The sequence below is a fragment of the Halichoeres trimaculatus genome, unplaced genomic scaffold (genome assembly GCF_033239565.1).
Source record: "Halichoeres trimaculatus isolate MK-OKI-2021-1 unplaced genomic scaffold, fHalTri1.1 fHalTri1_scaffold_12, whole genome shotgun sequence".
NCBI lineage: Eukaryota > Metazoa > Chordata > Actinopteri > Labriformes > Labridae > Halichoeres > Halichoeres trimaculatus.
In genome coordinates, this window is record NW_027437190.1 from 30,809,886 (window position 1) to 30,827,645 (window position 17,760).

At 37.7% G+C, this 17,760-nt stretch overlaps 1 protein-coding gene across 2 annotated transcripts in view; it reads right to left on the reverse strand.

Annotated features, from left to right (window-relative positions):
* rgl2 (ral guanine nucleotide dissociation stimulator-like 2) overlaps positions 1–17,760 on the reverse strand; it is a 53,940-nt gene that overhangs the window by 29,720 nt on the left and 6,460 nt on the right. The window contains exons 1-4 of one of the 2 annotated variants that reach the window (XM_074683372.1): positions 8,805–8,987; positions 2,735–2,782; positions 2,287–2,361; positions 2,034–2,200 (exon numbers count right to left, since the gene is read on the reverse strand). In XM_074683372.1, coding sequence (XP_074539473.1) covers positions 2,034–2,200; positions 2,287–2,361; positions 2,735–2,782; positions 8,805–8,900 — 386 coding nt within the window. In that variant the 5' untranslated portion in view covers positions 8,901–8,987. Of the gene's footprint in view, positions 1–2,033; positions 2,201–2,286; positions 2,362–2,734; positions 2,783–8,804; positions 8,988–17,760 lie in introns of those variants that run through there. The other variant, XM_074683371.1, reaches the window with a different exon arrangement.

Here is a 17,760-nt window from a genome sequence, read left to right on the forward strand (position 1 = left end):
CAGGATCAAGTATCATCTGACGAGCCTTTGCACTTGTTTAATTGCTGATTGACAGGAATTATTCCTGGTAAAGTAAAAGTTAAATAAAAATAAAATAAATAGAAAAAGTAGGGCAACTTGTGTTTGGTAGATTATTTCTATGTTGTAACAATGCTTCTTGGTAATAAATCTTACACTCTTGGAAAGTCTGTTTATTCCCCTTAGAAACGGAGCCACATTTATAAGGGACTAAGTATGTGGGTTGTGCCCATAGTGAATTTGCCAAATCTTCTCTGCTGATGCCAAACAACTTCTCCTGCTGTTGACTCTTGTTTGATGTTGTTTAGAGCTACTTTTTCTGACTTGACAGTTCAGATCAGGTTAAAGTTGAACTTTATGTAAAACTAAACACCTTCAGAACTGAAGTCAATCATCACTTGTGTTGAATTTAGAGCTACCTTTTTGTTTTAGCTAAGAGTCATCTTTTCTGTCTGCATAAGGTTGAAACCTAGGGGTGGGAGAAAAAAAATGAAAATCGATATATAGGGATTTTTTTGTTCGACACAATGAAAATTGGGATTTTTTGTCAAATTCAAATTCTTCATTTCAGTCTTTGTTTATAAACTGGATTGGAAAAAAGTTACTACTTTTCTCCAGCAGAGGGCAAAATATTTCTCTCTGGCCCACGTGATGTGCATTTTATGAGAAAATATGGTTCCTGATAGAGTCTCGAGACATTATCATCATCATTTAACTTTTTCCCATGGTCTGGTGTTCAAAAAGAAAACTAGAAATGGCAAAAATCGTAAATACTGAAGAATCGCAATCTTTATTGAATCGAATAGCTAGGATAGCATACCGTCCCAGCACTAGTGAAACCCTTTCCAAAGAGGCTGCTATCTTACACCATCATCTTTCTACAGAAGCACAGACATGGAAAAACTTACAACATGCTTTTCAATTTTAGTGAGTGGTGAAGTGAAATACACCAAATGAAAGACAAAGAAGATGATAGAGGTTATTTTGCACGAAATAATGTGTCTTGATGGTAAAACTTGATAAATGTAAGATCATTCTTGTCCTAAATGAATTACAGGGGCTTATTGACCTCCAAAGCCACCACCACTTCATTGACAAGAGGAGTGAGCGAGCACAGAGATGATTAGATCTAAAGTTTAATTAAATTAGCATGGTAACACTCTAAATTAAGACAGTGAAATTGGTCAACTATTTCTGAATTTTAATCCCTGACTGTAAAAACCACACACGCTTAATTTCCCTCAGGATAAATGAAGTATCTATCTATCTATCTATCTATCTATCTATCTATCTATCTATCTATCTATCTATCTATCTATCTATCTATCTCTCTATCTATCTATCTATCTATCTATCTATCTATCTATCTATCTATCTATCTATCTATCTATCTATCTATCTATCTATCTCAGCATGATGTTGTCATTAGCTTAAGCCACTCTTATGCAAAAGTACAAACTCACAGAGCCGCAGATGTTTTTTTTTACTCCTGTTTTTAAACAAGAGAGATGTGTATTCACTTGTTGTTGTCTTCTATTTAATCCCAGCCTGACATTTTATTGCTCCACACAGCACAAACCCAGCCAGACAGGATATTGGCAGTTTCTGAGCAGGCTGTGCATCACAGCATCCTGAACTGCTCACACACAGAGATTAACCATTTCTTCTTTGTGTGTTTAAATCCTCACTGAAAACTACACAGATCAGCAAAAAGGAATGATTAAATGTGTAATATTCTGTGGCCAGAGCAAGACGCTGACGAGACAAGACAAGGACCCTACTCGACCTCTGAAGGTGTGCTGTATCTGTAAGCTTAGAGGTGGGGTCTCCATGGATCAGACATGTTTTTCCTTCTTGATGGAGGTTGAGATTTGGGGGATTTTGATGCCAAGTCATTACAAGTCAAGGCTGAGGGTTCCTTGTTCAATTACTAGTGCTATTCAATTAATCGGCTCATGGTAAAATGCCCATCCCTAGTGTCCATATTACCATACCAGATTATAAGTCTCTCTTGCCTGTCAGTGAGGATGTCCAGCACTCTCTGCGTGGTGGTGAAAGATCGATATGTTGACAAGAAGATGGTGATGAAGGACGAGTCTCCCATAGAGAATGAATGGAGGAGGTGGAGCACCAGCTTTTCCTCTGTCCCCGCTTTCACGCACTGGGAGCGAGTGACCGATGACTGGAGGGACAACACACAGGGGTTATTATTGCTTCATATTGATAATCTTTTTTTAGATTGTGTTGAGTCGACCGAGCATGACTTACCACTGGATTATTGTGCTGCTGTTTAACCACCACTGTGTAGATCACTCCATCCTCCTCTTCCTCCACCACAGTGGACTGAAGGAAAGAGAGCAAGTTAGGATCACAGTGAAACTTTATGTTGTGGGAAGATCTTTTTTGGCCAAATATAACTGAAAATTGCTCTAAATGTAATCTCAGCCTTTAACTGAGCTCATCAAACTGACATATTGAACACTTTTATGAAACAATACCATCTGTCTTTCTAATGACCCTCCATAAATGTGTAAAAATAAAGCATAAAATCACGCTGCGTTGAGCTCCTTTCCCCTCACATGCTACATAGAGCTCTATCGGACAGTTTTAGCCTCGGGGAAAGTCCCTGACACAGTTACTCTATTTTAAACTGGCACTGACACACAGGCACATTATCCCATCCACGCTACTGTATGCACTACACAGCTGGACTTACCAGATCCAGAGGACAGTACCAGGTGGTCTTCATCGGGGATGGCTCTGCCTAAAGAAGAAAGAGCAAACAGAAAACATTAGAAAAATGTGCTTAACTTTTAAACTGATTTTTTAAAAAAATGACTGAATGTGAATGAAGCAGCCTTGTACACTAGTGGGTGTGAAATCTTTGGCAGTGGTTGTTATTGGTTTGTGGTCCCTTGATACAAAAAGAAACTATATTAGAATGGGGCTGGGTGTATGGCATTTTATTCATATCTCTATATCTTTGATACATACAATCAATCTAGAATGTCCAAGCTTGATATATCTATTTTTATTATCATTATTGATATTAACTATTTATTTATTTTAATGTATGAACACTCATGACCTAAAATTGAAAAATAAAAAAAAAGGAGTGCGGAAAAAAAAAAGAAATCTGTACTGTGGAAGCCACAAATATGTCAAGTTTAATTTATTTGACTTAAAATGCAAATATAAATTGCAAATTTCAAAAACAGCGTCAGTTATATACAAATATTTGTATTAAACATGGAATTTCCAGGCGTTTTGTAAAACTATTTACAAAACCTTAAAGTTTCACAATAAAATTTCACAGAATAATTGTCATAAATCGCCTCATTGCTCCAACACACAAAACACAAACTACACGATAAACCTATGAAGTCATTCAAACACGCTGAAACTCACATAGATCAAAATTGCTTTCACGTAAGCTGTATCTCTGTATTCCCCCTCAAAACTTCCCCTTTGTCCTAGCAACCATGTAATTCTGTGATTGGCTGAGGAGATTCACTTTCGACCAATAGGAGAGGAGTATCATGTTGCTCTGTAGGTTTGTGTTTATCCGTCGACTCGCGAGCACTCTTCGCAGTTTCAGCCGTTAGTACTTGGTTTTTACCCATTTATCAAGCACCAAATACGTCTCAACGTTCAGGCAGTGTGTTTTTTCACAGTTTTTACAAAACACATTTTGATGCCTGTCATCTGACACTTTAAATCCAAACCATCTCCAAATTATCGAGCCGCCCAACTCTTCTTCGATGACGGGCTCTGTCAGCAAGGTGCCGCTGCGTGATACGTTATGAGTATGGGAAGCCGTTTGAACATATAAAAGCGCGACAGAATCAGAAATACAGGTAATTTTAATTCTCTTCAATTCAAGATATTTAAAATTTCTTCTTTTTTTTTTGGATATACAAAATTTAATTTCAGTTAGGCTAAATGAATTGTAGATACTTGTAAATAGTCAAAATATGAATGTAGATAGGCTATCTAAAATGAGATTTAGGGGTAGTCATCAAATTGCAGATATCTATAAGTAAATTATAGATATTTTGAAATAAATTTTGATGACAGATATGAAATTTGAGATATCTGTTGTCCATTTTGGCCAAGTCAAAGTTGAATTATATCTCTATTTTACATTTAGCCTATTCCAAGTTGAAATAAGATATTTTGAATTAAAATTCAGACTATCCAAACAGAGAGGCTTTGGGTGTGAGAAACATTATTTAAGAGAGGGGAGAAGTAGGAGCGAACTTGCGGCCCAAGCAAAGAAATGTATTACTAAATAAGACGCAAAATAGAAATACATAAATATAAACTATATCTCTTTATGTTGAAATATATATCCAAAATTAAAATATTGATATATTACCTAGCCTTATTTGAAAAACAACAACAACAACAACAAAAAAAACTACTGACTGCACTTCAACCAGAGATTTTCTACTTTTAGCTTATTTTATTTAACGAGCCATACAGTAAAATTATTCAAAAGGAGAACAGTAATCTCAGCAGTCAGTGGTTTGCTTCTGTTTTATTGTTACATGCCTGAAATTTTATATATTGGGTCTAAACTTTAATGCAGCTGTGTCCCATGAACCAGGGATACAACTCTAATTTTAACAGCTTCTTCTATAAAGCTATAATGCCCTACGACCTGGATGAAAACAAGCACGGGATAAAAATGACATCTTATAGCGCAAACATGATAAAGCAATATTTTAATTTAGGAGATGGATATTTCTTTCTTTATTTTATTCAAATCTTATATAACCAGGAAAACTTATAATCTATTTAAGAGAGTCTCCTGACCAAGACCAGCAACAACAACAAAGTTAGAGACCAAAATCACATAATTTTAAAAACTGGTCATCATATCCATCACATCACATTAGAGAAAAGCATCAGTCAAAGCATCCACAAGCTGATGCATTTTCCTCTAGCATCTTCAGTCTGTTTTTAAAATATATTAAAAGACACCAGCTCCTTTCAGCAGCAAATTCCACGCTGCAGGAGCAGATGACCCTTAAACTCTTATGCCTCGTTTCAAGGCAAACTCAGAGGTCAGAGAGCAAAAAAACTAGTTTTGTGAGTGGCTCACAGAGCAAAGACTGTAGCTTCCAGCATTTTTCAAACGAATTCAAGCTCAGAAATAAGGAAGCAAGCAAAGCATTGCCTTGTAAATAAAAATATGAAGGGAGCAGTAATGAGTTAGAGACTTCTCCATGGTACGCAGTATACAGAGAATGAAGGCACTGAGATGAAGCATGGAAATGTAAAACATAAGCATTATCAATTAATCAAACCAAAGGTGTATAAGTAGCAGCAACAAGTCTTTTCTTTCCAGCAAGGAAAACATAAAGTTGAATGCAAGTAGTCTTTGGTTAAACTGACATGAATGTAATCCTGCAAAGAGGACTGAAAGCTGGGGTGCTAGATCTGCCAGCTTTAGCCATGCTCAGCTAATTAATTTGACACTGTTTAACCACAAAATTGACTTGTTTCTATGCATTATAACCAGGTTTTTGTCTCAAAATGGCACTGATGATGCAAAACTCATCTTTATGAAACAGAGCCAACAAGGTCCTGGAGATATTTCGTGCACACAAGATATAAATACTCTTTTAATTTTAAATAACACACATTGTTTTTGGTAGGTTTAGACCTTTGAGGAAACTTTCATCACAAACATGGGAGCTACAGTAAAAAAAAAAAAAACACAAAATCACATTAAAAAACATATGATTCACTCACACCTTCAACAGCCCTGCAATAATGTGGTTCAACTGAAGCCGTCCCGCATCCTTGAAAACCTTAATCTGCCTGCAACCAAATATAATCCGTGGGTATAAGAACCAGCCCTGGCAGCATTTCTGCACAGTCTCAGTAATAAGTAACACACACAGCTCTCCGCTGGACTCTGCAGCCAGCTCATGCTACACACAGCGGATGAGTCACAGCACTTTATTAGAGAGAAGAAGAAGAAGTGTGATATGCAGCAGCAGTATGGAGACGTTTCAGAACTGTCAAAACAGCCGAGAGAAGCGAGACAGATGACACTTTTTTAAATGAGCTGTGGACAACCAGTGGCTGAAAGTCAGGAAACTGACTCAAGTGCTAAAGTTAAGTTCAGTTTGAGGTAGCTTATACTGCTTCATCATAAACATTAAAGGTGTTTATTGTCATTTTATCCTATCAGTGTGGGGATTCAGAGATTAAATTGTCTTTACAGGCTTACAGTGCAGCAAGATCTGTTGCTAAGTCTTGTATAGCTATAAGTTAGCAATTCCCACTATTTCAAAACTTCTCAGTATATTTCAATTTAATAACTGCTGGAGTCTTAAAAAGTACGTTTATACCCTTTTACATTCCAATATGTGTTAAAACATTACAGCTAAGCTTTCAGCTTCTCAGATTTATTCTGCAACAGGGCTTGACCCAAAGGTTGTGAACAAACCTACTTAACTGATTCTTTTACCAGGCTCTGTTAGAGCAAAAACAACACAACAGTTACAGAGAGAAGTCTGGTATATTTCACTCCGGCCTGTTGACATTGTGGCAAAAAGGACTGAAAAAGTCTGTTTGTAAGCAGTATTGCTAACTCAGTTTTGAACACTTTATTAAGTTCTTGTATCTCAAAGAAGATTTCAAATGTTCGCAAAAAAATTGTACCAGTAACCTGTCTTGCAGTACTTTTAGCAGGCAGCATAGTGTTAGGAACACCAAGGACACAATCCCACATAATACGACCTCCTTGGGGCAGTCAGCTCCATCCACAAAAGGCTCTTTAACAATAATAGCGTAGTAAAATGCCAAGTGAAATGAAATTAATACAATATTTTAAGACATTAAACAAATGTGTTAAAGCATGGCTGAAACATAATACAAAATCTGAGCCTTTTGGGCTATCAAATAAAGGTGTATAACAGTATCAGGAAATGTTTAAAATGGGATAAGGAAGAAATGATTACATTTTGGAGGTGATCTGGATCACCGTCTGGATCCAGGAATTTTTTTAAAGGATTCTTTATCAAATGTGAGATAGGGCCGTTTTCACCAAATGTGTATATAACTCCACCATAAATAGTCAGATTGCTTTGCAAAACAATACAAGACAAGGTCACCATAATTTCTGACAGATGTAAAAGTACGATCCAGATCCTGGTAATATTCTGGATACTAAGATCTGGAATATGAAATATGAACTGGGTCATCGTAATTTTCAACACTGTCAGGAAACAAATTATCCTACAAACCTGCAACTAACACCAAATTGTAGCAGACAGTCTGCTGAAAGGGAGTATAACATTAAAGTAGGACTAAAGTGTTGGTGACAATCACAATATGCTTGGTGGAGGTCTGCGCTCTCTGAGTGCTTTTCTAGTTGAAGGGACTAGTCATAATTTTCACATGTTTGGAAAGTCATTTATTTGTAATTTAAACAACTGCAGAGTTCTTGTGACTATTTTATGTACCTTAGAAATATATGTATTCTTTATTTTTACTAAGGCCCCGCGTTAGTTCCTTACAACTGTTTGCTTACTGCCAATTAAAAAAAGAAGAAGAAGAAGAAGAAAGCTGGTGCCAAGAACTAGCAAAACAGGCATAGTTCTGAGATTTGAAAAGACAGAAAGCTGCAGTGTCAAAAACTGAAGTGAAAACTTTTCAAGGCCCAACTAGCACAAAACAGGTCCACAAACAGTCTCTATGGGGAGCAAAGCACCCAGCAGGAAGGGCAGACTTACTGATTAATTACTTTGTAATAATGTCAGTATAAAAAACATCAACCAATGTATGCTCCTTCTTTTAAAACGTTAATATCGACACAAGTTTAAGGATCAACAATTGCTAATCTACTCAAGTATGGTATTTGAGTCCCTTTGCTTGCTGTCGTTTATAACTACATATGTTCCGTATGGTCACAATTACACCTGCAAGTGTTGAGTTAATAAAGGTGTCTGTTAACTGACGTAAGCCTGTCATTAAACACATCTTTCGTTGCATCACTGTGCATGCAGATGTAGTTTCTGGATAGTGTTGCATTGCACAGTAAAAAGGCTGTCAACGTTTGCTTCTATCTCCTGTTGTGGACTGTGGTGCCTGAGGCTGCCCGCTTGTTTACATTTAGATCACAGATTGAGCATTTTACTTTGAACAGAATCACTCTGCCCATCTCCTGACCCTGACTCTTTCGCAACTGTGACTTTTTCCACAATACATAATGCATGAGTGAAACACTGTGAAGTCATTTTAGCCGTCTGGCAAACCCTCCAGACGATTCAGGACGGTTTGAACTCATCATGAGTCAACTTTTCTGCAACACTATGGAAACGTACTCAAAACAAATACAGCAGAAGCATTTTAGAAACACTTTTAGCAGTCAGTTAGCGGTAGAAAACACTTGTGGGCTTTCCCCTATGCAAATTCTGAGACCACATATGACAAAAGACTCTTAAATCATGCTGACAGCAGAAGAGTCAGAGATCAAGCACTCCTATGGTGTAATCAGCTGTAATATGCAAAGCCTCCGTTAGCCTCTTTCACATTACCTTAGCTTGGCTTGATCGTAGGTCAGCGCTACAACCAGGTGGTCTTTGCTTTCAGAACGGATCCTGCTCTCTGGATTACACTGTCTGTGTTACAAACCTGTTATTCTAGCTGCTATCTGTGCTGCTGCGCTAATCTGCCAGGGGTTGTATCTTTCCCATGAAATCAGCCAAAGAACACACAAACACACGCACAAAAAAGGGGGAAAAAATGGTCACACAAGTTACCTTTACCTGTGCAAGTCCAGACAGGTAGCAATCCCTAAGCTTCCTGGAAATCTTCAGGATAAAGGTACGCATTGTAGTTTCATTTTCTCCATTTTCTCTCATCAGCAGTGGACTTATTTTCCTTCTCTTGACCGCTTATTTAAATCCACACTGACCCAGATCTGAGTGTTAATGTCTCAAGTGTTTGACCCTCAACGTCTTGTGCCTGTGCTTTACAAAGACACACCTGAAGCAGGAGCTAAAGTCCGGCCCCCGCAAGCCTGCGTCTACCTGGGCACACCCATTTTACACACATTCACACACGCAACAAACAGAGAGGGATGAGTTGTAGTAGTTAGCTCGACTCTTATTTATAGTGAGTCACTTTTTACATGCAGAAAAAAAACATTTTGATCGCAAAACTTCAGACACGTGCACGGACATTTTCCTCACACACAAAGAGACAAAGCCCTGAAGCTGTTTCCAGAACAATACCCCTCTTAGAGTCTCTCCTCTCTGCTCTTTGTCTCTGTAGTAGACCTTCCCATGCAGAGAAACCAGTTTATCTGAGTATCCTGTTAAATACAACACCAAGCTAAACAACAATTAGCCTGCAATAGCTGATAACAGGTAGAAGAGGGATGGGCTTTATGATTTGTTTATTTTCATCTGAGAGTCTGACGTGCAGTTAAAACAGTCAGAGGTTTGTCGTTTTGTAGAGAGAAGCAATAAATGTTCACACAGGCTGTCGAGCAGGAAGCACGCTGTGTTTATAATAAGCACAATATGACTTGACACAGTGATACCACCTTAACCAGCAGACCTTTACAGCTGTGTGTGTGTAGATGGCAGCTAGCTTATAAATGTGTCACCTTCCATTAAGAACAGCATGTGAAGTGAATTATTAAAGCAGAATTAGCCGATGTTTGGCCACCAGAGGGCAGTGTAACAGTTAGTTAATGAAGTTGTTATGGCTAGCATGTTAGCAAACTGTTTAAATGCACATTAGCATTTATTTGGAGCTATTTGTCCACCTAGCTTCCTGTTTTTGTTTTGTTTTGTTGGTGTAAGATCTCTTAAAAAAATTATGGCTAGATATTGGCTCAATGAGTTTCCCTTTGCAACTTTAGACAACGTCTAATTACTGATATCAGAATACTAAGATGCTGCAGATAAATTGGAGTTACAATGAGTGCAAACACATAATTTAAGGTTTTAAAACATACACTGAGTAGAATCTAAAAATGGTTTTGCAGAAATGTTAATTGCACTGATACCTGTGGCAACAATCTGTGGTGTTTTTTACGAAATAAATAAAGACTCCATTTTAAAACGCCACCTCCTTTTAAACTGGAAATCCACAACAGCCCTTTCAAGCACCAATAGGTTAACCAGGTTATGTCCTTAAAAGTATAGAAAATTAGATTTTCAAAAATGGGAAACTTGAACAAATTCTTAAGTCTTAGTTAATTGATTTTTATTTTATTTTATTTTTTAACTACTTATTTTTATTTTTTAAAATTTGTTCATTTATGTGTATTATCTGTTTGATTTATTTATTTTTATTCTAATTTTTAAAAATTTATTTTATTTATTTCTTTATCTATTTTTTCCTATTTTTTCTCCTTCTCTCTCTCTTCTTTTGTTTTTTGGGGGGTTTCTTTTTTTTGTTCTTAAAATATATAAATTTAAATTAAATGAGGTAAACAAGCATCACCCACTGTCATAAAGACTCTTGGCAAGATGTGATTTGTTTTGGATGCAAATGAACAAAGAGTGGTTCAACTTTTTTTTACACTTATTTGGGAAAACCCAACCACAGATACTGAGAAATAGAATAAAAACAATAAAAATAAGTTTCTGGGCTAATGGTCTCATAAATCATGGATTATGAACGGCAAATACACAACAGTTGGACTCTTTCAAGATCCCTTTTGATGTCCTCACAGTGCCTTTAAGAATCTCCAGGACTTTAGCCTTTAAGCTAACAAGTATTTGTTATCCTGAGAAGCAGGACTTCACAGTGTTTACTCTGACATCGAGCCTTTGCAAACAATGACATCACCTTTCATGAGGACTTGCTGAACACAACTTGGATGACCCTTTTCTCACTTTCAGTTTTAATGAGGTCATGATTCCACTTTTTAATTTTTAGCATTTTGCAGTTGGACTGCATTTGCTCACAGAAATGTGCTCCAGTATTAAAAAGTTGAGTATTTGTTGCAGGAAGCCCTGAAGAGCTGCACATGTGAAGCTGTTTTTCATATTGAGAGGCTGCACAGTGCTGTAATGGAGCTTCTCTGTTATCATAACCTTGTTCTTCATATTAAACCTGTCAAGTTGTTGTCCTTTGTGTGTTTTCAAACTGCATTACAGGGTTATGAAAGCACAAGAGGCAAACGCAAAGCAGTGGGTTGAGATACACACAGTTCTGTCTGCTCCACTGGCTCAAGGGTATCCATACCTGTTAAGATGTCTAGGTGTTTTTCAACCACAGGAACTTTCCCCCAGAGCAACATGCATTTCGACTGTTGGAATCCCTAACCAATGGTCTTCTTTAAGTCTGATAGTGTGAATGTGTCCCTGTCAGCTCCTGGTGTTACAGTTTAAAGAGTGACCCTGTAAACTGGAGACCTTCAGCTGAATGTGTCAGTAGATATCCAGTTTACGACAGCTGTTAAAACAGAAGAAGTCCTTGGAAATGCATCCTGGTTTAGTTTTATTTGAGTGTCCAAACATCCTCATCAGATGGCTAATAAATGATGATCTAAAGCTGTTTGAGAGGGATGTGTCTCGCTGAAAGTCGTCAATCAACAGTTCCATGTTTTAAGCTAAAACACTGGTTGTCTTCTCGCTTTAGATGGCACAGTGGTCAGGTTTTTAGCCAGCTGTTTGAGCTTTATGAAATGACTTCAACTAGTGATAGCTTTGCCTTTATCAAAACCAGCACAGGCTAAAAATCTTCCATGCTAACCAGAGCATGTGAGTGGCGAGAGTTCCTGCTCTCCGCTACCTAGATGCTAGCCTCCGTTGCCCCCTGCTTAAGGTCCCACCATGCCACCCTGATCATTACTGCTCAGATTGTGCCTTTGTTCACAGCAAAAAGCTGAAATAATATCACTTGTTTTTCTCTTGTTTTGAAAAGAAAATATCTTTTTAGACTTCATATGACAAACATTTGCCTGACCAGTCAAAAAATGTCTTGCTTCAAGTTCTTTAAAGACACAAGCAAGGTCTGAATTGATTGTAACAAGTAAAAAAAAAACGGCCTAAACAGAGAAAATTAACTTGTATTAAGACATTATTCTAGTTTTAAGCAGAATTTTTAGCAATTTTCTCTTGTTCCATTGTCAGTTTTTTTTTACTTATCATTAGCAATTCAGACCTCATTTTTGTCTTTAAATAACTTGAAACAAGACATTTTTCTTGACTCAAAAGTTGAATGTGGCTCATATCAAGTGTTATAAGACAATTTTTACTTAAAGTAAGACCAAAAAAATTGATAAGGTTTCAGTTTTTTGTAGTGTTCCACACTCGCACAGTGTTCGCTCCAAAAATATGAACATGAAAATTAAACTTCTCTTTAATTGACGCCTTAGACACCAAATAGGTGGGAGGTAGTAAAATATCTGTACCGGGATACTGTACCTAGAGATATTTTGGCCCAGATTTAGGCATGCATCAGACTCTTGTGAGCAGAAACGAGGGAAAATTGAGCAGTGGTGGGGGTCCCGCTTCACCTCTCCATTCATTATAGAAAAAAAATAATCCCACTCTTTGCTGTTTTCAAAATTTGGCCACCCCTCTTGCACGCTCTGATGCTAACAGGCTAACTTTATTGTTGCCCCACTGCCCCCTACTGGTCTGGAGACATGTTGCAATTACATTTTTTTCTCCATATTTCCTGACCCGATTATAATAATCTACCCAGGTGGTGGAAACATAGATCAACAGTGGCCACAGGGATAGGAACTGTGAAATTCTGGGAAATGTTTTACCAGGAGCAAGAAGTTTCTGGATCTTCTTTGCATTCTGCTAAACCTAACTTAGACTGGAAACAGTAGGTAAAACAGGTGATAAATGTCAGGAAACAGATGTCGTAGATAAGACTCAGATAGTGCATGGTCCTTTTAAGTTACACAGTATTGAAATAAGGCGCAAAATGTAAACAGTTTATATATAAAATAGTTTAAAACACCTCAATTCTTCGCATTACTTCTAAAGCTGATCAGCTCAGTGAACTTGTTGGCCTTCATCTCAGACACAAAGACAAGTAGTTCTGTTTCCTTTTCCAGTCTGACTAAATTGAGATACTTGAGATAAAAGTATCTTTCATTGCTATTTGAAACTCAGCCTGAATCTGGGTCAGAGAAACCTTTTCAGAGGAGAAACTTTCCAAAGCATATGAGGTGTGTGTAGTTTGGAGTCGTTGCCTCAGAGGCTGGTGGATAAGTGTTTTGATTCTTGGGCGCTGTGGTTGGTGGCATGAGTTCTGCTTCATAATACGAGACTTAAGCGTTCATATTTGGGAGGTTTTACTGAACCAATATTGACTTTTCCCATGTGCGCCATTGTTTCTGTCAGATCTGGCACTTTGTTTGTGTTTTTTGAAGATGATATCATTTCAGAGCTCTCATTTTTCTTAAAGTCCCCCCTCCTCCCCGGCTGCAGGAAGTACATAATAAGTGGAGACAAACACAGGAAGCAGGACGTGCTGTCGTGTTGCGAAGCTATTTTTCTTCCCCTCTCCTTCCATCACAAGTCGAGACTGCGTCAACCTCTTCTCCTGGACGACTACGTCAGGTTTCTGCAGGAAACTGATTCTCCTTTTTCACCCAGCGTCTCAAAAAACAACCACCTTTTTCCTCAAATAAATCCACGTCGTCAGGCTTCCGGTGTGCCAAAGAGCTTTGTCTTTAAACAAATACACAGATGCCCTTATTTACAACCAAACAAGGGCTTGTAAATACATCTTCTGAAGCTTTATTTAAAGATAACCATTGTTTTTCAGTGTGGTTTCAAAACCCCCCAGACCTCTTCCTTCCTATCTTTCTCTCTGCTCCTCTTCTCATGCTTTCATCTGTTTCCCCTGGTACCCGTTATCTTCATGCTTTTAAGTAAAACTCTGAAGTATTAACGCCAAAGCTGCTCTTTTCCCCTTGAAGGAATAAAATCCTCTGAGAATACGATTACCCTGGACGATATCATCAGTCTGTGATGTTCTGCCAGTCGGTTTGTAGGGGATGTCTGGGAAACTTTGCCCTAACCTGACTCCTGTGGGTGACTTCATAGTCAGTTCAGTGGGAATCTCATGATCATAAATTTGGTACTGTCTGAATATATATGGGTATATTTAGCCAGGAGAGGTATTATACATAATTTCTCAAAAGCGTCAAAAAAGTCTGTTGATCATCAAATTCAAATGGGTTAATCCGTCAGTCCAGGTGGACGTATGTGTTGAATTTAAAGGAGTCCAATCAAAGGATGACTGGACAACTGGAAAATCAATGCCTCTGGCCCAGCTGTCAAACCCATAAAAAAAAAAGACTGGGTCCAACATTTTTCAAATCATGCCTGGAATTAGTAGGGTTATACTGGGATAAAGACTACATTTCCCATGAGCATCATCACCCACTGTCTTAAAGATGTGACTCTCACTAAGGGATGCCTTTGTTTTGGGGAGGAGATTGACTTTTTAACTCTAATTTTCTTTGCTCAGATCATAGTAAACAACAAAGTCAGTTACTATAATTATGCTGATGACATGCAGTTATACATTTCGATGTCACCAGGTTATCACGGATGCATACAGGCTCTGGATAAATGTCTTAAACAAATCAGTGATTGACTAAACAAAGGTAAAACTGAGGTTGTTAATTTTGGAGCCAGATCAGAGAGATTCAAAGTCAGTGAGTCCAGATGTTAAAGTCAGCCCCAGTCCGAAAATCACTGATAGAGATGTCCCAGTCCGATATTGATATCGGATATCGGTCTGATATCAGCGAAAAGACAAGTATCGGTATCGGTATTGGAATGCATCTAAAATCTCCGATATAAGCAGTTTCTGTTACCCATTGGTTAATAATAAATGGGTCAGTTTTTCCTCATACCTACTGTTGCTGACTACTGTTCTTTGTTTGAATAATATCACTTAATCAAGCCTTTTCTAACATGACAGACATACTACAAAATAAGTAATAAAAGTATGCATGTTTAATGCTGATATCGTATCGGATTAATATTGGTATCGGCCAATACTCAATGCTGCAGTATCAGTATCGCATCGGAAGTGAAGATGTAATATCGGGACATCCCTAATCACAGACCATGCCAGAAACCTGGGTGTGATCATGGACCCAGATCTAATTTTTAACAAACACATAAAGACAGTTACAAAGTCGGCCTAGTATCACTTAAAGGATGTGTAGAGGATTAAAGGACTGATGTGTCAGCAGGACCTGGGAAAACTAGTCCATGCTTTTATCTTCAGTAGGCTTGACTACTGTAACAGTGTCTTTACAGGTCTCCCTTAAAAAACTGTCAGAACGCTGCTGCTCGAGTCCTCACTAAGACCAAGAAAGAGGATCACATCAGTCCAGTTCTGAGGTCTTTCACTGGCTGACACTGACTTTAAAACACTCCTGTTGGTTTACAAAGCTCTGAATAAATTAGGGCCAAAATATCGATGATCTTTTAATCCAGCATGAACCATCAAGACCACTTAGGTCATCTGGATCAGGTCTGCTTTCAGTCCCCAGAGTCAGAACCAGACATGGAGAGGCAGCATTCAGCTTCCATGCTCCAAATATCTGGAACAAACTGCCAGAAAATATCAGGTCTGCTGAAACGCTCTGCTCCTGTAAATCCAGGTTAAAGTTTCACTTTTTTACAGCTGCCTTTTATTAGAGCATTTTAACAATTTATTTTAATAACTTTTTTAACTGCACAACTTTAAAACAAATTTTCCATTTTATTGTTTTTGAAATAATTAAAGTCAGATGCGGTGTTTCATACAAACTCTTAACTTGAGAACATTAAGTGTATCAAGTTTGTCAAAAAGTCAACTATTGACATTAAACTTATGTAACAAAATAATATTGGGTGAAAGACGTAATCAATTGGTGAAACTGATAAATGTCACTTGGTCTACCCAACATTGAAAAAAGAAAAAATCCAATATTGCGCAAAACATGACTATGATTACTATTTTATCAGCCTACTACACTGTAAAAAACAAACTTAAAATGATTTTAAACTAACTGACCCAAGAATAGAGAGAAAACATTGATGTTTATGCTAAAACACACATCATCAAGTTCAGGAATAAAATATTTTGAATATAATTTGAGATTTTATTTATGTTACAGTTTATGGGAAACATACAGCAGAGTAACTCTTCAGCGCCATCTACTGTAGTGGAGGTGTGGAAGACTTCCAGGTCATCTAAAATATGAAGTTTTCTTTTAACTGAATTTCTATATTAGGAGTTGAAATATTGATATTTTACCACTGTTCAAAGTATCGCAATGCCGAATTTTTTTCACACCTCTGCTACCTACGAACTGCAGTTTAAAGAAACAGAAAACCAAAATAAAGCTGAACAAAAATGAAAAGTATATCATCTCTAATCTCTCTCTGTATTAACAATCAAAGAAAGTAAACATGAATCCACACATCTTAAACCTTCACTATTAACTGCAGGTTGTCACTTCATGTATCCTGACCCTCATATCCAAGTTTCCCTCATAAAAGAATGAACGAGTAGTCGTATTGGATTTCACTCCATGGACTCTCCTTGGAGACGGCCTGTGATACTAGATCCTGTTTATAGGGAGAGCAGGTGTATGTCTCATCGAGCGGCCTAACCGCACCATACATTATTTACTGCCAGGTCCAGCAGCCGCTATGTGAGTCCGCTCATTCAGAAAGGGAGTCAGTGCAACTTCTTTTTTTAGCTGCGAGAAGCTTCTTGAGGCTCAGTGTGAAGTAGAAACAGAAAGCTATGCAGGTCCTGTGTCATGGGGGTGAGAGACTGGGTCAGTAGATCACTGTGACTCAGGGAAAATGTTTCCTACTTAGCTGTAAAGGCCTGAAGTTGTAAATCCTGTCCTCAGCTTAACATAAATTATACACTTCTCTGAAATTCTTTAAACTAATACCTGAACGGTGTGTGAAGTTTAAACAGCAGCTCATGATAAGGCTCAGGGAACTTCATCACTAAACATTAACAGAGGTGAGAGGTCGTGGGAAATCCACCTGTGCCGTGAACCTTCTCACTTCCTCTAAGTTGGTTCCACATGTCAACATTGTTAGAGATTTCAGCCTGTCAGAGCAGACAGAGGGAGCAGTTTTCCCTGATGGAGAATCAAACTTAAAAGGAGAAAAGAGCAAATAAAAATCTTTAAAAACGACATTTATAAAGAAAACTAAGGATGGACAAACACTGTATGATTCTCAAAATGTATTTACGTAATGTTTCTTTGAAAGCAACGTGGGTAAATGTCTTTTTAGACTTTCATAGAGCCACAATCACCTGACCAGTCCAGATGAATTTCGTCTTCCAAGTTATTTAAAGACAAAAAGTTTGAATTGCTTGCAACAAGTAAAAAGAAATCTGCCAATGGAACAAGAGAAAAGTTTATCGTATTAAAATATTATTCTAGTTTCAAGCAAATTTTTCTTATTTCATTGGCTGATTTTTTTTACTTGTTACAAGCAATTCAGACCTCTTTTTGTCTTGTTGTTGGTTGTGGCTGTCTGTTGCAGTGGCTCTGTCTTCTTTGCCTGTTTCTTGTAATTTTTTTTTGTCTCTTTTTTGGCATTTTTGCATTTGGAGCGGATCATTGCTTTGCATGGTTCATTCGTCGGTCATGAACATCAAACTGGTTTTGTCTTCAGTGATATTTTTACTATTTTTGCTCTTGTGTTTGTCTGGAGATCCTACGTGTTAGCATGGCTGCATTGTTTACATGTGAAATCAGCT